Here is a 19453-nt window from a genome sequence, read left to right as displayed (position 1 = left end):
TAACTCTTCATGTTTATCCCTCATGCTGCGTGCACTCGTACAGGCATTTTAGAGAGGCTTGTCTGCATGCTCGGTTCTCAGAGAGGGTTTGGGGGCTTTCTCCATAGTGGTGTCTTGTAGGCACTTCCTTGTTTTATGTGCAGGTGCTGGAGGTGACCCTACTTTAGCCTCTTTTGTTGATGTGCTGATCCCTTCCTGTCACATCACCCCCTGCTCTTTGCTCAGCGATCCTGTCTGTCACTCCCTCACAGGACTGCAGGTTGCTTTCTCCCTCCCCGTCCTTCTCAGTTTAAAGCCCTCCTTATGGGGTCAGACATCCTGCTGGCGAAAACAGCTTTGCCCTACTTCGTGAGGTGGATCCTCTCTCCCCAGCAGAGGCTGACCAGCAAACAGGGTCCCATGGTCACAGAACCTAAGCCCTGTTACCAACACCAGTTCCATGGCCAATTACTGACTTGTCCTAGTAGTGCCCTTCTCCTCACACCCTTGCCTCTTCGCTGGCAGGACTGGAGGAACACCACCTGGGCCCTTGACTACTGCCTCCAGTAGGCAAGTCCTGTTCTTTTTTGTCCTTCTCTTGTTCCTCCTTTTCTTCCTCCTCTTCTTCCTCCTCCTCTCTACTGTTGTGTCAAGAGAGGCTTTGGAAGGTACCCAATTTATCGTTATAAGACCGGTCGTGTTCAGTACACTGAACTATCACGATTACGGATTCACAAATAACGTAGGCACCTTTCGTCTAGTCGTGCTGCATGAACTTAAAGTGTCTGGTCGCGTTCAATGACCACTATCACACTAGACTAATAAATCAAAGCAATTTATTAAAGCAACAGACACACAGGTTCTTTGGATTACCGGTGATAAATTCACTGACTGCAAGGCACATGCAAATACCAAAGCTTTGGAATAACACAGATGCATCAACAGACCTAAAGCGACTCTATAGAGGTTTCTAAGTTTCGCGCGATGATGGGGGGTGTGTGTGTGTGTGCACTTGGTATAACCAAGTGTTAGATTCTTACCCAAAGGCATCCCGATGGGGGGGAAGAGAGGCTCAGCCCGTCTACTGATCCCAGAGGTCAGAGTAGTACATGATGGTATCTTCCCTAACATCCCCTCTCTCTTAGGCCAATTTATAGTACTTTTATCTTTCAGGTGGAGCTCGAGGGACTCTAGTCATACATACTTTTGTTATGATTGGTGTAAAACTTTCTTGCTTCGTTTTAAAGGTACAGGCTCAAAAAATTCAGAGTGCAGGCTCAGTGAGGAGTGGTCTCACCTTAGAGGCGGGTAGGTTTTGGGATGGAGGTGTGTTTTGGTATTATAATGACATTATAATGAGCAAAGTATACCAAAAGGACAGTATTTTGTCAAAATCATGACAGCTTGTTGGCTCAGGGTATCAATTATGCAGCTCATCGGTGCCATGGTCCTCTTCTGAGTCCCTTATCACAGAGCTTGGCCGTGGTGTCTCCACACCACTCCTCCCTCTGGGCAACTCCCTTTAGAGCCAGCGCACCAGGCTCCCCTCATGTTGCCGACATCCAAGGTTGCAGGCTTAGGGAACTCCCTGATGGGATAGATTCCTTGCATCCACCTGCATTTCATCTGGACAGCTTCTTCAATGCTGTGTTTTTCTTGAAATTGTAAATCTAAGTCTAATGTCTAAGCCACCTCCAGCAATTACTCCACATCTACCTACCTACTCTGCCTTCTCCTCCTTTTCCTGTTCCTGTTCTTGTTCCTGTCCCTTGTGCTCCTGTTCCTCCTTGTCCTCCTTCTGTTCCTCCTCATCCTCCTGCTGTTCCTCCTCCTGTTCCTCCCTCTGGCCTTCATGATCATCGTCCTCTTGTTCTTCTGTTCTTCCTCCTCTTCTTCCTTTTCCTCTCCTCCTCCTCCTCCTGTTGCTCCTATTCCTCCTTCATATTCATGTTCATCCTCCTTTGCTTTGTCTTCCTTTTCCATCTGCTCCTCCTTTTCCTCCTGCTCCTCCTTTTCATCGTCCTTGTTTTTCTGCCATCTTTCTCCTTTTAATTCTCCTCCTCCTTCTCCTCTTCCTCTTCATTCTCTTCCTCCTCTTCATCTTCTTCCTCTTTTCTCCTTTTGTTCCTCCTCTTGTTCCTCCTCCTCTTTTTATTCTTTCTCCTCCTCATCCACCTTCTCCTCCTCTTCCTTATCCTCTTCCTCCTTCTATTCCTGCTCATTCTTCTTCTCCTGTTTCTCTTTTTCTGCATTTTCCTAGTCATCTTCCTGTTCCTCTTTCTTTTTCCTCCTCTTCCTCTTCCTCTTCCTCTTCCTCTTCCTCTTCCTCTTCCTCTTCCTCTTCCTCTTCCTCTTCCTCTCCCTCTCCCTTATTCCCTATTCCACTCCCTTATTCTTTAGGCAGAGGCCGACAACCCAGCATGGAAAACTACAGTCAAATAACAGCAAGATGTCTCAAATTGCCTGTGTCCTGACTTAAGAGGTAACAGCACCACAGCCCCCCCCCCCCCCCCCCCCCCCCAGCCCCACACCCAAAAAACCAACAGATGTGCACATATCGACCCTTTCATAGAGACCGAAGGACTGTAGGGTAATTTCTTTCTGAACCCACATGCAATCCTATGCCAGCCCAGTAGCATGAAGGGCTTGGATATGTGTGCATCTCCTACTCTAGTAGAGATGGCAGTTCTGGTCATCCTTTCGTCTGGATTTGAGCTGAGAAACCTTCTAGGAAGGTCAGCTGTCCCATGCTCATCCACAGTCCAGCAAACAGATATTCCATTTGAATACAAGTCTCCTTTGTCTTTTTGTGACACAGTTGGGTCTGATGGGTTGGAGGTCTCAAGTTTCTGCCTAGTTTGGTCCTGGCTGGAGAGTGGGAGCAAATGTTCTTGGAGGAGACATAGGGGAGGGCACACACGGACACAGGCGGGATCCTCCTCTTTGGAGAAAAACAGGGCACAAAAATGCAGAGGGCAAAGGCCAGGTCAGTCCCTGTCACGAATGCAGGTTTATGAATCCTGCTGATTATGTCAATTTATTGTGAATGAGTGACTTTACACAGCTTGATTTAGTAGCAGTTTAGAATTTACTGGTAGCAAATCGCAGGATTTGATTGTAATATTTTAATAGCACTCAGTCATCAGTGATTAACAAAGTGATTAGAGAAAACTGGTCAAAACAGTGACTTAGTTAAAGATTCGAAGATGGCAAGGTTCACTCTATTACTACGTGGAAGTGCATAAAGGAAAATTAAGTTACACTGAGTTGGAATGATTCATAAAGTGATTCATGATTGTGTATGCAGGGGATAAGGAGGACCCTCCCGCTGAGTCACGAGGTTCAGAATAGACCCCTTTGCTTTCTAAACTCCTTCTCAGAGAGGAGTCGAGGTGCGGCTGGGTCCACTCTTAGTCTCAGACTTGGTCAACGGTTTATAGGAATAAGGATAAGGCAGCAGTATAAGACTCACTTGGAAACTAAATCGTACATCTACAGACTGCTTAAACTGATTCACACATGCATACACACAAACATGAATACATATGTAAAAATGGTATACCTGTTAAAAATTCCCCTCAAGGTCAATGAAATACTCGCGTCTAATGTCTTGGCATTTCTCAACGGGTGAGGGTTGAGCCTCGAGGAGTGAAGGGTTTCAGCCCAGGCTCCGCTGTCGGTCTTCAGCAATGGATTTCTGGTTTTAGCAAACTTTAAGATTTTGCTAGCTCTGAGAGGCATTGCACTTGGAGGGAGATGCTGGTGCAGCCCATGGCAGTCCAGGAGAGCTCAAAGGGCCTCACTTAGGACTGCTGTTTATAGGATTGTGAGATGATTGACTTTAATCACCAGTAAATTTCCATCTGAGCCACAATTCAGATCAGTAGTTGCTGGAATTCCAGTAACGATGATACCACTCTGTTTCAAGTCTGTCAGGGGTAGCTGTTCTCACTTCCCCTGTTAGCGATAATACAAAGATTTTGATAAGGACAGGGCTGCTCTCTGCTTCAGCCATGTAGGAGTTTCTGGTACAATTAAGGGGCGCTTAACTGACTAACTCGCTACACAAAAATAGTGGCCTGGAATTCCTGAGATCATAAAGCGGTTGAAGAGAAAGAGGAATAAGGCGTGGGGGGGTGGTGTGTGTGCACCACCACAGTCCCCTTGAGACCACGTTGCCTCAGGTCATAGAATCATAGAATAGTTTGTGTTGGAAGGGACCTTTAAAGCTCATCTAGTCTAATCCCCCTGCAATGAGCAGGAACGTCTTCAACTAGATCAGGTTACTCAGAGCCCTGTCAAACCTGACCTTGAATGTTTCCAGGGATGGCTTCCTGGAGGGGGACATGGATCAAGGACAGAGCTGGGAAGGGCTGTCTGCAGAAAGTCTTTGCTAAAGCTATTTGAGGACCATGAGTGAATTCAAGTGATGGAGAATGGGGAAATCCTGCATTTCTGGGCCTGTGGGGGTCCCCAGGATGCTGCCGTGTGTGGTCCCTGCCCCATGGTGTGTCCCCAGCATGTGTCCCTGTGACCTTGTGTCACAGCAGCCCTCTGTGAGGTGCCACGCCCCACAGGGGGGTCACAATGGCCAGGCTCTATATCTTCCTCCTGGGGCTGGTGCTGCCCCAGTTTCTCATGGCTTTTGCCCAGAGAGAGCAGTGCACTGATCTGGGAGATCCTGCTGCCATGAGGAGGATGAGAGTGCTGAGAGGTGAGGGGCTGGTGGGAGGTTAGGGGCTGACGCCTACTGGAGGCAGTGTCTGTCCCAGCCAGGTGCTAGGGGCTGCATCCCCATCACCTCTCATCTTGCTGCCAGGCACCTCTGAGAGGGCTCTGGCTCCATCCTCTCCCTGCCCTCCATGGGGCAGCTGGGGACTGCTCAGAGACAACCTGGCCTAGCTGTCTCTTGTTGGGGCTGCCCAGCCCTCCTGGCCTCTCCTCACAGAGCCCCATGTCCATCCCCTCTCCAGCTTGGGGCCCCCTCACTGAACTTGCTCCAGCACATTGCTGCTGTTCTGTCACTGGGGAGCCCAGAATGGGCCCAGTCCCCCAAGGTGGTCTTCCCAGTGCTGCAGTGCGGGGAAGACTCTCTCCCATCATCCCACTGACTGCCCTCCTGCCTCCTTACCCCTCCTTGGTGTGAAGCCCTGCAGCCAGCAATACTTTTCTTTCTTTTCTTCCAGCTCTGTGCCCATGCATATGTTCCCAGGCCAGACCTGTGCATTCTGAGGATGGAGGCAGGGCAACAGGGACTGTCCCTGCGGCCGTCACTACCTTTGCGGCCGTTGGGACTTCTCTGCTAAAGCAGCTGCAAGACCATGAGGTAAGGCGGGGCGGGGGTTGAGGGCTCCCCTCCTTGCCCCTGGCTTCCCCAGGGAGCCAGGGCAGAGGGGGATTTCACCTGACGGCACCTCTGCACTCCTGCAGGCTCTTTGTCCCCAGGCGCTAATCCTGCTGCTCAAGCTGGACTAAGGCCACTGTTCCCCACTCCTTTCCCCAGGAGCTCGCAGCACACTCCTGGGCAAGGCAAAGCCTCTGGCATAAATCTCAGCATCTCTCCGGCACCTTTGTCCAAGTGTCCAAGGCCCCTCCTTAGCTTTGGTTTGGGAACTGTCCCAGCACCAGTGCTCCTGCCAGTGTGAGGAGCAATGCTGTGCCCCAAGGTGCAGAGTGCTCGTGGCTTCCCCTCCTCGGGCCATGGTCTCGTTCCCAAGCCTTCCCCTTTGTCACAGTCTCTTTGGAGCTCTCAAATTTACAGGACAACATACTCCCTGATCTAAATTTTATTTTATGAGCTCATTAAGAAATACACTACATGAACTCGATGAACAGGGGTGCTCAATCCCCTTTTGCCCAGACTAGTCTATCACATGAATTCACTTCTTAACCGGTCAAGTCATAAGTTTCAAAACTTACAACCCATAACTGTTAATGTAGTGCACCTATGAGCAAAAAAAAAGAATTAGTTACCTAGCCGACGGTGAGAGGGCTCATCCCTCCTCCGTCACAGTGCAGGGATCCCCTCTATCACACCAGGAAGCATGAAAGCTTCAGCCGCTCAGCTGCTGTTGGATCCGCTTCAAAAGCTTTTTGAGTAAGCTGATGTTTTATACCCTCCAGCTTGGAGGTTTGGTCTATGCCATTTCCATAAAGTAGTGGACTCTGAGGAAACTGCTAGACAAAAGACAATGCCTGCCGCAGACAGCAATCTGCAGGTGATAATGGCTGCATCATGGCCCTTTAGCTCTTTCTGGCCGCCTGCCCTGCCTATATGGTGCTCTTGCTTTGACCTAATGGTGCTGCTCCCAGTATACATGAGGCCTTAGCATGAGCTGGGTTAGCCAAAACCTAGGCAGGAGTTGAGTGAACAGTCACACCCTTCCTCGCCTGGCACTTTCCCTCTGACCTCCACCATCCCCCATCCTCAGGAGTGACTTCCTTGGCTCCTGCACGGCCATTTACCCTGGTGGAGTTGATCTCCCTATCTGGCTCTCTGCTAGCATCAGAGGCGCTGCGGAAGATCTTAGTGTTGCCCATGGCTGTCCTGACTGATGCCTGCAGCTCGTACCTCGTGCCCATGTCACACAGACGATTTGGGGGGCAGCAGGTCTCTCTCGTGGCTCCCTGGAAAAGAGGGCAAAGCAAGTCCCATCACTCCCCTTTGTGGTCTGTCCCCAGGGTGACCGAGTGGAGACATACCGGGAGCTGGAGAGGATCTTGCAGGGAGATGATGGCTGTTTGACAAGCGGTGTCGTGAACCGCCTAATAGCAGAGGCATCCAGTGACATGCGAGCAGCCCAGGTGAGCTTGTCCTCTTTCAAGGCCACCAAAGCAGCCTGCCTCTGCCCCTGGTTTGGGGGGAAATACAGAGTGGCGCAGAGATGTTCCGTGGTTATTCAGACCCAGCGGAGGTCCTAAGGGAAGAGATTCTGGGGACTCGTCATTACAGGGAATTTGGCGAGGGGATGCAGAGAGCTGTGCAGACACGCGGACTTGGGGCTGTTTCTAACTGAGAGAGAGCTGGGTTCAAGCTCAAGGTTATTCCTCCTGCCTTGAGGAAGAGCCATGGGAACCCACCAGCCCCACAGAGAGGTCCCAGGGGGGTTTCAAGTCTGCAACAATTTGTTCCTGGCATCTCCATGGAGAGGAGCCAGTGGCACGGGGCTGTGCCGGGGAAATGCCTCCCTTGTCTTGCAAGGGAGCTACTCGCCTACCCCAGGGAGCAAGAGGCAGCAGCTGCCTGGCCCTGAGCACAGCTGCCCCAAGGGGTTTCACAGAGGACATGGGGTCATTCAGCCTGTCTGAATGCCTCAGCCTTTTTCTTGGGAGTGTTTAGCCTGTGATGCTTTTGCAGGGTGTGACAGGTGATGTGAAGACGGCCGCTAGCGATGTCCTGGTGGCTCTGGCCCGCTCCCACTTCCACTTTGTCATGTCTGAGCTCCAGAGCCACCTGAAGGCCATGGGGAAGGTCCCTGATGAGACTGTGCTCCTCACCTTGGGCAAAATGGCCCGCAGCTATGGTACGGCACCCTCGGCCTCCTGGTTTGGGTAGGGGTCTGTGATAATAGCGAGAAGGGATCCTCCCCCTCCCTAAACACTCTGTGTTGAACTGGGGGGCTATGGAGTTGCTGTGCCTCCTTGCTCCAAGCCAGGGCCAGCTGGCAGCTCTGCCTTACCAGCCCAATCCCAGTTCCTGAAGGGTGGGCACCTGTTGGAAACAAACCCGTGGGGTGTCTGTCCCCCACTCTCCTCCCCATTTCCCCAAAGGGCTTTCCTGTGTTCCCCTTGGGGAAGGCAGCCCTCCCCATGCCCTCTGGCATGCCCTGCATGGCCCAGCAGCCCCAGCCTTGCCAGAGATCGACCCCAGTCTCCCATGTCTATCACTGACCTTGGTCCCTCTGTCCCTGCCTTCTCTGCAGCCCTGCGGTGCATCCCCTTCATGGGGATGACGCTGCTCGCCCTGCGCACTGTGCTGAGCCAGGTGGGGAGTGGCCAGATCTTGCACGTTGTCTGCAGTGGTGAGTGTCAGCTCCTTGGCCGGGGCCCCTGGGGCAGGGCTGGGGTGGCCTTCAATGCCTTCATGGGATCTCAGAGGGAACATGGTGGGTGCAGCCTGCAGCGAGGTCAAGCCTTGGTATTCCCAAACTCCTGTGAGTATGCAGAAGGAGAGGGGAAGCCCAGGAGGTTCCTGAGGGCAGGACATGGTGGCGCTGCACAGAGGAACTCCTAGGTCCTTTTCCATGGCTTCTGTTCCCCTGCTTTCCTCTGGGATTAAAATCCGTGCTCTGAAAGGGCATGTGTGTGGGGAAGGGAAGGGGCTGCAGTGAGAAATGCTGGAGGGGAACAGGCCATTTGAGGAGGAGAAGGTGCAAGAGCGAGGAGGAGCGAAACAATGGGGTGTTTGAATCCAGATGCCTCAAGAGCACAGATTGCCCTCAGATCCAGATCTGGTCCTGGGCTGAGCCCTGCTGGAGCCTGGGACTGTCCTTAAAGCAGGCTTGGGCGTGGATGCAAGGGACCGTCCCTGCTGCAGACTCTCACATGCTCCCTTTTCCTTTCTCCTGGTGCAGTTCTTGAGCAATGGTCAAAAGCAGTCAATACATACTTTGGCAACCGGGAGCAATGCCCGTTCCCTCTCAAGGGGGTAGCACACTTCTGTGAAGCCATTTACCCGGTGTTCCGCTATGTGGTGGTAAATCGGCTGGACTGCAAGGATGAAGAGGTGAGAAGTGCTGCTTTCCACGCCTGGGTCCACAGCAGAGACATCCACGTTGGTGGGTCTGTCTGTGCTCAGTTGGGTGCGAGCAGAGGGGCGAGGGGAGGGAGTGGTCTGAGTGACAAGGCACCCCAAGCCAGGAGCCTGTCGGCACCGTGCCTGAGACTAGGGGCTCCCTGGCAGGAAGCAGCCAAGTCCTGGGGCCTTTCTGCAGGAAGGGTGGGGTATCAGCATGGGGAAGTGCTCTTTCCTCTCTGGAGTGAGCCCTTCTCCTGCAGGGCAGAAAGGAAAGGAAACCCCTCCCAGTGGGAAGGACAGACTGGTGTCCAGGGGATGCTGAGCACTAGGCAGACCTTCAGCCCTCTAAGCAGAGCCTCTCCCTTCTCTCTTCAGGACAAGCAGGCTGTCCTCGGGGCAGTGGCTGCCATGATGGGGGTCCTTCTGCATGAGGAGCAGCACCGAGAGCATGCCTGTGAGCAGCTCCTCTGGCTCCTGCACCAATACCAGGAGGTCCGAGACACCTCCCGGGTCACCAAGGTGAGGTCTTGCGCAAGGCTCAGCGTGGCTCCTGGGGGGCATCTATGAGAGTGCCACGAGGTGCTGGGGAGCTGTGGGGTGCCAGGAGGAGCTGGGACGCCCTTAGAGAAGGAACAAGGAGATCAGAGGAAGCCTGAGGCTTCCTGGGCTCTTTGGACAAGAAAAGAGAAACCCAGGGGGGCACGAGAGAGGCAAGAGTCCCTGTGGCTCATCTTCTCAGGAAATGAGGCATTGCCACCTCCCTGGGGCTCTGTGTGCGGAAAGAGCTTTGCCCTAACGCCCAGGGCCATGTCCAATCCTGTCCAGTGAAGGGCAAGGTCTGATGAGTGGGAAGTGCCGGGAAACTGAATTGTCAACACTGGGCTCTGTTCAGAGGAAAGAGACCCTCCTGATGCTGCAAGCAAGAAGCCCCATTTAGGAGGGTTTGGGGCTTTCCCTGGGAGCTGGTGCTAGGGACTCCCCTTATCCCAGATGTGCTAGGTTTCTCCTTTCCCAGGTGCCTTTAGCCTCCTCTTCCTCCCCTGTTCTCTTGTAGAGCCTCAGCTATGTCCTGGAGATACTGGAGGGAGTTCAGACGCCCATCCCACAGGGCACAGCTCTTGCCATCAGCACCGCTGTGCACCGCCAGGTAAGGGGAGCCTGCGCCCTGCCGCCAGCCTGGGGCCTGCACACCTGATTGCCATGGAGGGGAAAGACCTGCTGGCTGGCAGGGCAGGGCAGGGCAGGACAGGGCAGAACCTGGCAGGGTGTCCCTCCGCCAGGACTTTCCTGCAGGCCAGGAGGATGCCAGGATTTGTCACCTAGGTGCCACCTTAAGGCTGCAGGAGGCCTGATCCTGGCTGTTTGGAATGGGCCTGAGGGGCAGCCCGGTTCCCACAGCAATTTCCCTCTTGGCCAAGTTGCAGGCGGACTCTGGAGCGCTGGCACCCTAAGGGCAGCCTTTTAACGCTGCTCAGTCTCAGCTCCTGGGCAGCCTGGGCTGCTGCAAACCTCTGTGTGTGCCCGGGGCCACTGTGGTGTGGGCTGGGTTTTGGCTGTGGATCCTGTGCCCAGAGTGCCCTGGGAGAGGCGAGCAGAGAGCACTGTTTCTTTTCAGTCCCTGTCAACACTGATGTGACTTTCTCTAAAATGGACCTTGTTCCCACAGCTCTCTGATGTGACCAAGGAGCCTGGCCCAGCCCATAAGGCAGTGCTATCCCGCTGCATCATGCTGCAGGGTAAGGTGAGGAGGCTGGGCGATGCCCCGCCGTGCCATGGCAGCTCTCTCCCTGTCCTTGGTGGTCAGGGGCAGCTGCCTGCTAATGCAGAATGTGATTTCTTCCCCACAGCGCAAAGCTGCCCTGAGGAGACGGTTGTGTTTCTACACTCCCAGCTGAGCGGTGGGAGCGAAGCCAGTTGCGTGGCAGCCCTGGGCCTGCTGGGAGCCCTGGCCCACTCTGATGGTCAGTGCCACGGACCAGGGACACAAGGCAGGGGTTGGGGCTGCTGGGCTGAGAGCAGGAATGGGCTGAAAGTGGTGCACCTGCACCCAAAAGGAGCTACAAAGAGCAGCTCCCCCAGCAGAGCTGGCACCCTGCAACAAGGCTCAAGCACTCCCCCAGCAGTTAGAAATGGCGGCACACCAGGGACGATGCTCCAAGCTCAGTAACACGGGCAGGCTGGCGGGTGGGCTGGTGTGCACAGGAGCTGCTTGTATCCACGCCATTTGTCTTCTCCTCTGTATTACCATAGCTTTCAGTCCCTATAAAATAGCTGTGCCTGTAGAAACAGAGTTGCTCTGGCTATGCCACTGCCTCCTGTGAAGTCAGTCAGACCCCACTTTTCTGTCCCGTTGGTGTGCGAAAAACTTGGTATCTTCAAGGGATCCCTTCTGCCATCTAGGCTGTGCCTCAACGCACACCTCTCTGTATGTCTTCCAGCACCTGCGACAAGAGAGAAGCTGCCCCAGGTGGTGGAGGCCGTGCGATCCGTGTGCAACAACCCCAGTGCCCAGGTGAGCTGGTTTGGGAAGGGACAGTGCCACCAGGGGAGGCAGAGAAACCCTCGGGGCAGAGCTGGAGTGCCTGGGAAAGCGCCAGCACGTCGCCCAGGTGGTGGGTGATGGCTCCTCCCCGGGGAGAGCTGGCAGAGTGGAGCAGGCAGGTTGCTGTGCTCTGTGGGGCAAATGCCCATCCAGCCTGGTGCTAAAGCCCAGCCCTGGTGCCAGGAGTGAAAGCTGCTGCCGTGCACTCATCATCTCTCCCTGAGCCACAAAGGCTGCCCCCAAGCAAAGGCATCTTCCTTTTGGATTTTGAACAGGAGGATCGTAACCGCACTCTCTCCTGGCAGGTGCGAAGGGCAGTTCTGGAGTTCATCAGGGAGCTGCTCAGCTCCGGCTCTGAGAGCCGCTGGGCATGGGATGTGGTGGGGCACATCTTCATCGAGTTCAGACGGACCTCGGGCAGACTGGTAAGGGCAGAGCAGGACACTCAGAGCTTTGACCGGTGCCTTGACTGCGCTGAGAGCTCCTGCAAGCATCTTTGGCCATGGAGAGCTCAACGCTGCAGGGCCATCAGGGTTGGCACTGCCATCGGAGTGGCCTCCCAATGGCTGTTCCTTGTGGGCGTCTGTGCTGATGTTGGTGGAGATGTCAGTGGATGATGTGGGTTTGCACCCGGGCATGCCACCCAGGACTGTGGGGCTGCCTGCACACCCCATGGGCTGAGCTGTGCCCACAGGCGCCTTCTGCAAAGCCACCTTGCAAAGGGAGGGGCTGGTAGGGACAGGACATCCTTCATCCTTAAATGCTCATGGACAATCAGCAAAACACAGCCAGTGCAGACAGGTGGGCCTGGCTAGAGGAGATTTCTGTGGTGTTCTTGTGCCCTAGCCCTCCAAAACACACCCTGCCCATCCAATAGCAGTCTGGGGGCCTGCATCCCTTCTGGCAAGGGGACAGGCCATTTGGCCATCCCTTCCATGAGCATTTCCAGCTGGGTGCCCAGGAGATGAAAGCTGGGGATGGCTGAGCCTCCCACTGACTTGCTGAGGATCTTCCCTCTGGCTGAAGCTTCCCTCTAGCTGGGAGATCTGTGTGTGTCACTTTGCTCTGAGGCTTGGGGAGGCTCTGCTTTGGGAGCAGGGCAAAGGAAAGGGCTTCTGCGTGCTCCTCTGCATCTGTCGGGCTGAGCGTGCTCCTGCCAGGGCTGGCACCGAGTTACAACAATGCTGAAGGGCACGTTCCTCACCTCTGCTTTGCTGGCATGAGAGCAGCATTTAGGCCCTGGGGGACTGTGCAGACAAGCAGCGTCGCTCTCTGCTCCCAGGCTTCCAGTCCTTCCCAGGGTCCGGGACCTGGTCCTTGAGCTGGGTCCGGCTGTCCTTGTTCCCCTTTCAGGAGATCAGTGCTGCCAGGAGGCTGGCACAGGAGCACTGGTGAGTTGTGCCTGAGCTGTCTCAGTCAGGAGCCGAGAGTAATGGGGATTTTGCCAACTCTGTCTTACAGGTGGCAGGAGGCCTTTTTGCCTGCGAAACCCAAGAGGATGGAGCTCTTCAAGCCCTGTGCATGGACATCCTGAGCTCGCTGGATGTCTCTCTGAGAGGGATGACCAAAGTAAGTCACCCTCTGCCCTGCTGCTGTGGCTTCCTCTTGCCTTCGGGATGTTTTTCCTCATGCACCCCCATGCCCTGAACCTCTCCCCTCATGTGTGCTGAAGTGCACAAGGCTCAGGGAAACGCAGACCACCCTTTTTGTCTTTGAGCTGAGTGGAAATGCCAATGTGGCAAACTGCCCGCTGCTTCTCTGCAGCTCCTGTGGCCAAGGCTGCTGCAGTATGTGGTGCCAGCCCAGTACAGCGGCATGCTGATCCCGCTCTCCTGCTGTCTCCGAGCCCTAGTTGAGAGATGGGAGAGAGCAGGGTGCAAGGAAGAAGAGGAAGATCTGGATGGCATGGACTCCCAGGAGCAAGGTAGGAGCCCCAGTGAGTGCGGCTGGGTTTGGCCAGGGGCCGGGCCAGCCTGTGTCTCCCTGCACCCCACCAGCCCTGAGCAGGAGCCCAGGAAAACCAAAGGGTAGAAGCAGGTGCTGCTGCACCTTGCCCGGTGCAGAGGCCTGGCTCTCCTGCTCGCAGCACTCTGCTGGTGAGCCAGGACTCATTCCTGGCCATGAGCTGCCTTCATCTCATGCTGGGCAGCCCTGGGGAGCCCCCCCGGGCCAGCGCTGTGGCAGTGCAGCTGCTCGCAGCCCTCAGCCCTGTGTGGGGCATCGGAGGTGCACGGGGCAGAGCACGGTGGGGGCTTGTCGGCTCACCCAGCCTTTCTTCCTCCCCGCAGCCCAGCTGCCGGCTCCCCAGGCCCTGTTGACTCGACTGCTGGTGAGTAGTGGGGCCCTGGGGAAAGAGCTTTTCTGGCCAGGGGTGGTGGGAGAGCCCAGGGCGGATGTGCTGTTAAGGCCAGTGCTGGGAGCCCCCGAGGAGGAGGCAGCATGCCGAGCCTGCCCGAGCCCATTGGGGATCCCACTCCATTCTTGGGGCTGGCAGCACCCCAGGTGAAGCCATCGGCTGCCTGCTGCTGGCCGAGTGGCACCAGGCTCCCTCCCTCCCTCCCTCCCGGGAGAAGCTGTGGCTCTGGCAGCAGGAGTGACCCTTCTCTCCTGCCCTTGCCTAGGTGGTGGCAGCGGCTCCTTACGCGAGCAGCGAACGCACGGTCGCTGCCTTGCAGCTGCTGCAGGCTCTCCACGGCTGGATCCACAGAGCCTTGGGGCCAGTGTGGGCGACTGAGATCCCCCTCCTGCTGCAGTACCTGGAAGGTAAAGTGCGGGTGGTGAGGGAGAGGCTGGGGGTGGGGGGAGGAAAATGCAGCTTCTCAGCGTGATGGAGGAGAATTGTCCTCATGTCCCCAGGACTTGCTCTGTTGCCTTTCCTGTTCCAGGGAGCCAGCACTGAGGCTGGGGGCAGCTGACCCCTGGTGTCAATTCAGCCCAGGGAATGGGTGGGGCCGTTGATGTCTCCTTGGATGGCAGGTCTTGGTGGCACCTCCATGTCCTGCCCAGGATGGTCTTTGGGGGAGGGACAGGACTGGTGCTCCTGGAGCGGGTGCAGGCCTTGGCTTTGGAGGACCAAGTCCCCAGGCCAGGCCAGGTTTGTAGCAGCCGTCCTTGGCAGTAGCCTGGGAGAAGGGCTACAAATGGGCAGAAAGCGGTGGGTCATTAAGGAGAAAATGCGTGTTGCTGGTGCGTGCTGTGTCTCAGTGGTCGGAGTTGTTCTGGGAGCTGCCGTCAAGCAGTGGGGATCAGCTGCGGTCAGTATGTCCTTCCCCAGCTTGAATCAGTGGCCCTGACAGATGCCCCTGGGATCCTTCCTGTGTCTTTGGCCTCACAAAGACTTTGATGTAGGTGCCTTCTAGCCTGATGGCCTGGGACTTTTGGGCGGTCTGACCGCAGAGGAGACCACAGGGCTTGTCTTTGGTGTGAGCTTAAATAGCAGCAAGAGCTTTTGCTTCCTCTTGCTTTCTAGGAAAAACCGAGAGCTCCGTGGACTCTGCAGAGTGGGAGCACCGTGTGCTTAAGGTACAGCATCCTTGCGGGGGTGTCAGAAATAGAGGGGGAGAAGAGGGAGCAGACAAACTTGTGGGAGGAAGCTCGGGGCTGCTTGTGTAGGCAGCAGGAGGTGGGGGTACCTCATGAGCACCCTGTGCCTCCCCCCGCAGTAGGTGCCTGCCCGCTCAGAGGAGCTGCTGTCTGCACACGTGCCATGGCTGATGGCTAATGCCCTCTAACGCTGTGGCACGTGCCTTAGCACTGCCTCCTCCTCTATGTCTGGTGTGCTGGGGGGTCTCGCCTGAGGTGTTAGAGGAAGAGGGAGGCTGGCGAAAAGAGCGTGGGGTGGGGGAAGAGACTGCTGTTCCCGGCAGCTCTTCCCCAGCAGCATCCCGGGACATACGAGTGTGGAAAGGGCCCTGGCCAAGGGCAGGGGAACACTCGCTTCCTCTCCTGTTCACCCCAGTTCCTGCGAGCATCGCTGGAGCCCATTGAGGACAAGGCCTGGACTGTGGGCCTGAGCCAGGAGCTGAGCCAGCAGCTGGGCAGCTCTGCCCCCAGCTCCTGGGAGAAGGTGCGTCTCCTGCCCCGTGCCAGGGCTGGGGCTGGCGCCACTGCTCTGCCCACACAGGCGGTTTTCACTGCTTCCTGTTCCCTCACCCTCAAAAGGCACTTTCCCCAGGCTGCCCCAGTGGCTGGCTACAGCCTGACACCGCAGCCGGCCCTGCCTGCTCCTGGGGCGGTTGGGTCCATCTGGGGCCAGCCCTCTCCTGATGGGTCGGGCCGTGACTGCATCTTGGGTTTGGCCTCTTCTCTTTCAGTTTTTCCTGTACAAGGCTCTTGGGACAGCGCTGGCAGCTTGTCGGGACCTCAGACACGTCCAAGGGCAGGTGTTGAGGTTCCTCCAGGAGACAAGCCCTGTGGAGCTGTCTGAGGCCCAGGTGAGGTGATGCTCATGTCCTGAGCATGCCCTGCCTGTTCCTGGGGGAGAGGGCGGGCTGCTGCTGGCCCAGCTCCATATCTCCTTGATTTCCACATCGCTGCCGTTTCCCCCTTGCTGCAACATCTTGTCAGGCTATTGTCACTGGCCACAGCCAAGTGCATGGGCTGGAGCCAACTCTCTGTTTCTCTGTGGTTGCAGGGAATGATTTCTGTTGTGTCCCATGCTGCCGAGAGCCACTTCCACTTGGTCCTGGACACAGTGACTATGTTCTCTGCTGCTTTCACCAGAGGCTGGTTCTATCAGACTTCCACGGGCTGGAAGGTAAAGGCTCCAGGGTTCTGCTGCTTGGCTTTCCTTTTTCAGCCTTATTTCCACTTCCACACCTGCAGCAGCCAAACCGGGGCAGCTGCCTTCAGATTAGCCCTCTTGTAAGAGCTACCTGAGACCTGTTTTTCAGAGGGGACGTCCTGGCATTGGGGCCCCTGAGGTGTCTTTGGAAACGATGGGCTTTGACACCTGGTGGATCAGAGCCACCCAGCTGGGGCAGCTGCAGTGGTTCCTTGCTGGCAGCCACGTTGCCCCTGACTGAACTTCAGCAGGAGCTAGCAACAAGATGGGGTGGGCACAGTGTGACCCTCTGTCCCTTCCTCAAAGCTGAGGGCCAGGAGCAGGAGTCTGGTGAGGTCTCGCTGGCTCTGCTCCCCACCTGGGGGCTGTGGGGAAACCTTTCTGGGCAGGGCACGGCCTTGCAGAGAGAGCAGTGCAGCCTGGTCTGGGGAGGCAAGCAGACTGGGCTCCTCTGCGCCACTGACCTGCACAGGCTGGGCATCTCTGAGCAGGACCATGACAAGCGATGTCAGATACCTTTCCACTGAAAGGTTCCAGACAGCTCCCTGACCTCTCAAATCAGTGGTAAAACAGCCAGCAGCGTGTGCAATGCTGGCTGCACCCTCCTCCCCATCCCCATGCAAGAACCCAAGCTGCAGGATGGGAACAGCTCCCAGTCCCGGAGCTCCCGCAGCTCAAGGAGCAGCTTGGGGAGCTGCTGGGAGGTGCCCAGGGAAACAAGGAGCTGGTGAAGGTGCCGGAGCAGGGCCTGCTGCAGGAGCCCGCAGGAGTCTCGGGGCTGATGTCTCAGGGCATCTCTGTCAACACAGGTACAGCGGTGGAAGAAGGAGAAAGCCCAGGGCATTCGCGCTGCTCTCATGCACACCTACAGCGGCATTGCGCTGCATGCCCCCAAGGAGCAGCTGCTCACCCGTGTGGATAAAGAAATCATGGGCAACATCCTGCGGCTCTCCAGAGCCAAACAGAGGGTAGGAGCATGGAGCACACAGGGCGGGGATGCCTGGGTGCCCCAGCTCCAGCCCCTAGGGGCTGGGGCATACCGAGATGGATGGTCTTTTTCTAAAGATCCCCCAAGGAAGGGTTTGTCCTCAACGTACAGATCCAACCCCCCCTTTTGGTTCCCCCTGCCCACGCTCACCTCTCAGCCCTTCAAAGAGTTCAAGGGGTGCTTTTCTGTCTTTGGCCTCAGGACTTGCAGCTCAAGCTCGCCCTGGTGCAGAGCATCACTGAGGTCAGCTGTGCCATCCAGGCTGTGGGCGACTGCAGCAACTTTGAGCTCTCCTCAAAGCAGGAGGCAACGCAGACCCTGCTGGTGAGCGCCCGTAGCCAGGGCAGTCACATGGGGGGGTTTTGGGCTGTGCCATCAGACTGGTTTCCCCAGAGGCACGATGGACTCTTGACTTCATGCGAGCTCCTGCAGCTGTGTCCTGAGCCAGTGGGGCTGCTGGGTGCTGGTGCTAGCTGGCTGCGGAGCAGGGTCGCTCCTGTGGTGCCTTTGGGGATCCGTGGGGGTGACGGGGCAGTGTCTGCCCAGGCCTGGCAACAGAGCCTGTCCCCAGGGGAGGCAGGAGGGCTGTCCCCTGTCTCTGCCTGCTGCCAACTCTGCATTTGTCTTTCTGGGACTTGCAGGACTGGATAAAGGGGGAGCCCTGGGGCTCCCTAGTGTATGGAGTGTTTCAGGCCCTGGAGGAGTTGAGGTGAGGTCTGTTCCCCGGGCTCTGGGGACTCCCATTGTACTCCATCCCAGCTGGCTGGGACAGCCCCAGTGGCCTTGAGCATGGGGCCGGGAGCTGCTGGGGCTGTGGAGTGGGAGGGTGTTCCCCATTTTGGGTGTCTCCAAAAGAAGGGAGCTCCAGGGAGCCCCCTTAACCTGCGGGTGGGAGGTTGCCTGCTGCCTGGGATGTGGCAGGAATTGCTGGAGCTGAAGGCAGTGCTTGCTGGCATGGGCTGGGGGTGTTGGATACAGGGCCCTTGTTTAGGAGGAACCCAGTTGTGCTTTAAGCCGCTCTGGAGAGAGCTAGTCAATCTCCTTTCTCTTTTCTCTTCCTTTTTCCTCTGGCCAGCAAGCTGAGGCCACCTCTGAGCAGGGCGGAAAATTGCAACCTGCTGGCAGTGTGCTGCCAGAGTGTCTTGTCCTATCCTTCCAAGGAGCGGATGAACAAGAGAAGGAAGATAGTGAGGGCAGCGGTGAACATGCAGGTACCCACTGGCCACTGCCTGCCCACCTCTGGGTCAGGATGCCACCTCAGTGCGCACTGGTAGTCCCCATGATGCAGAAACTCAGCTCTCCTTTCCTGCTTTCAGGTTCTGCACAGGAGAAGCATGGAAGATCTGGGGCATCTTATAGAAACCCTTCTGGAGGCAGAGGAGACCTCTGCCTGCTTTGATGACGTGGTCCATGTGAGTAGTCATGGGGCAACAGGGAAAGTGTTGCAGGGGCAGAGAATCGAGGCTTTAGAGGGTGATAGGAGGTGGATGCCTTTCCTATGGGAAAGTGGGGCTTTGGCTCTTTGCTCTGAGAGTGTGCATCAGGCTGGGGCCAGGGGCTGAGCTGGGGGGTGGGAGCACCTGGCCACTGCAGCCTCAGGACAGGCAGAGAAGTAGGCCCTGCCAGAGGGAAAGCCAAGAGCCAGCCCTGAGCTGGGAAAGAGCAGCCTGGGGGAAGGCCGGGGAGGGGAGATGCTGGCAGGGAAGCAACACCTGCCTCAGGGCAGAGGTGGCTGGAGAGCGCAAGGCAGTGGAGGCTGCAGTGCCAGTGCTCGGTAGGGCCAGGGGCTGTGCTGGGAAGGGGCCAGAGAAGGACGGGGGGGGGGGGATCTCAGGGAGAGAAAAATGCCGGTTGTGAGAGAGATGCACCCTGCCTCAGGTCCTGAAAGGCTGGCTCACCTCAGCCAACGAATGGGAGCGGGAGAGAGCCCTGCAGGTTTGTGCCCATGTGTTGGGAGCTTGCAAGGAGCAATCTGAGCTCATGGTAAGTAGGGATCCCCTGCGTGCTCTGGTGCCCTCTTCCCAGCATTCGTGGCCCCAGAAGGGAGCCCTGCCCAACTGGGTGCTGGGTTTCGGGGCTCCTGGGATCATGGGGCAGCCCTTCTGCCTGCCCCTCTGCCCAGTCGCTGCTCAGGGAGCAGGATGGGCGGTAGAGGCGAGCAGGTGCTGGGTCTGCCTGTTACCCTTTTCCTGCTGCTCTCCCCTGCAGAGAGGACATCCTTGCAAGCAGTTTGGCTCCCTGGTGGGACTGCTGGGGACTCTGACCAACGACTGCCTGGCCGCGTCCCGCAAGAAGGCATGGGTCTGCCTCAGCTACCTTCTCCGAATGCAAGGTGAGGAGAGCGGGCGCTTCCCAGACTTGCTCAGCCTGATCCTCCCTCCCTTCCTGGTCTGGTGACCACTGGGGTCCCGTGGGGCCAGGCCC

The 19453-nt window shown here is 56.6% G+C and overlaps 1 protein-coding gene across 1 annotated transcript in view; it reads left to right on the top strand.

The window, feature by feature from the left end:
- Window positions 1-4566: 4566 nt before the first annotated feature.
- The window catches only part of LOC142596819 (maestro heat-like repeat-containing protein family member 2B), a 33415-nt gene continuing 18528 nt past the window's right edge, over window positions 4567-19453 (top strand). Inside the window, exons 1-26 of the mRNA XM_075727312.1 lie at window positions 4567-4693; window positions 5166-5305; window positions 6661-6783; window positions 7337-7502; window positions 7902-8000; window positions 8553-8704; window positions 9092-9235; window positions 9771-9863; window positions 10383-10452; window positions 10564-10677; window positions 11155-11228; window positions 11564-11683; window positions 12720-12827; window positions 13023-13182; window positions 13547-13587; window positions 13880-14021; window positions 14728-14780; window positions 15217-15324; window positions 15572-15691; window positions 15892-16014; window positions 16851-17009; window positions 17231-17353; window positions 17671-17738; window positions 18105-18240; window positions 18346-18441; window positions 19238-19361. Coding sequence (XP_075583427.1) covers window positions 4567-4693; window positions 5166-5305; window positions 6661-6783; window positions 7337-7502; window positions 7902-8000; window positions 8553-8704; window positions 9092-9235; window positions 9771-9863; window positions 10383-10452; window positions 10564-10677; window positions 11155-11228; window positions 11564-11683; window positions 12720-12827; window positions 13023-13182; window positions 13547-13587; window positions 13880-14021; window positions 14728-14780; window positions 15217-15324; window positions 15572-15691; window positions 15892-16014; window positions 16851-17009; window positions 17231-17353; window positions 17671-17738; window positions 18105-18240; window positions 18346-18441; window positions 19238-19361 — 2983 coding nt within the window. The remainder of the gene's footprint in view (window positions 4694-5165; window positions 5306-6660; window positions 6784-7336; window positions 7503-7901; window positions 8001-8552; window positions 8705-9091; window positions 9236-9770; window positions 9864-10382; window positions 10453-10563; window positions 10678-11154; window positions 11229-11563; window positions 11684-12719; window positions 12828-13022; window positions 13183-13546; window positions 13588-13879; window positions 14022-14727; window positions 14781-15216; window positions 15325-15571; window positions 15692-15891; window positions 16015-16850; window positions 17010-17230; window positions 17354-17670; window positions 17739-18104; window positions 18241-18345; window positions 18442-19237; window positions 19362-19453) is intronic.

Source organism: Pelecanus crispus, unplaced genomic scaffold (genome assembly GCF_030463565.1).
Source record: "Pelecanus crispus isolate bPelCri1 unplaced genomic scaffold, bPelCri1.pri SCAFFOLD_100, whole genome shotgun sequence".
Taxonomy (NCBI): domain Eukaryota; kingdom Metazoa; phylum Chordata; class Aves; order Pelecaniformes; family Pelecanidae; genus Pelecanus; species Pelecanus crispus.
Note: the sequence above shows the minus strand (reverse complement) of the source record. Positions and strands in the feature narration are given on the sequence as shown.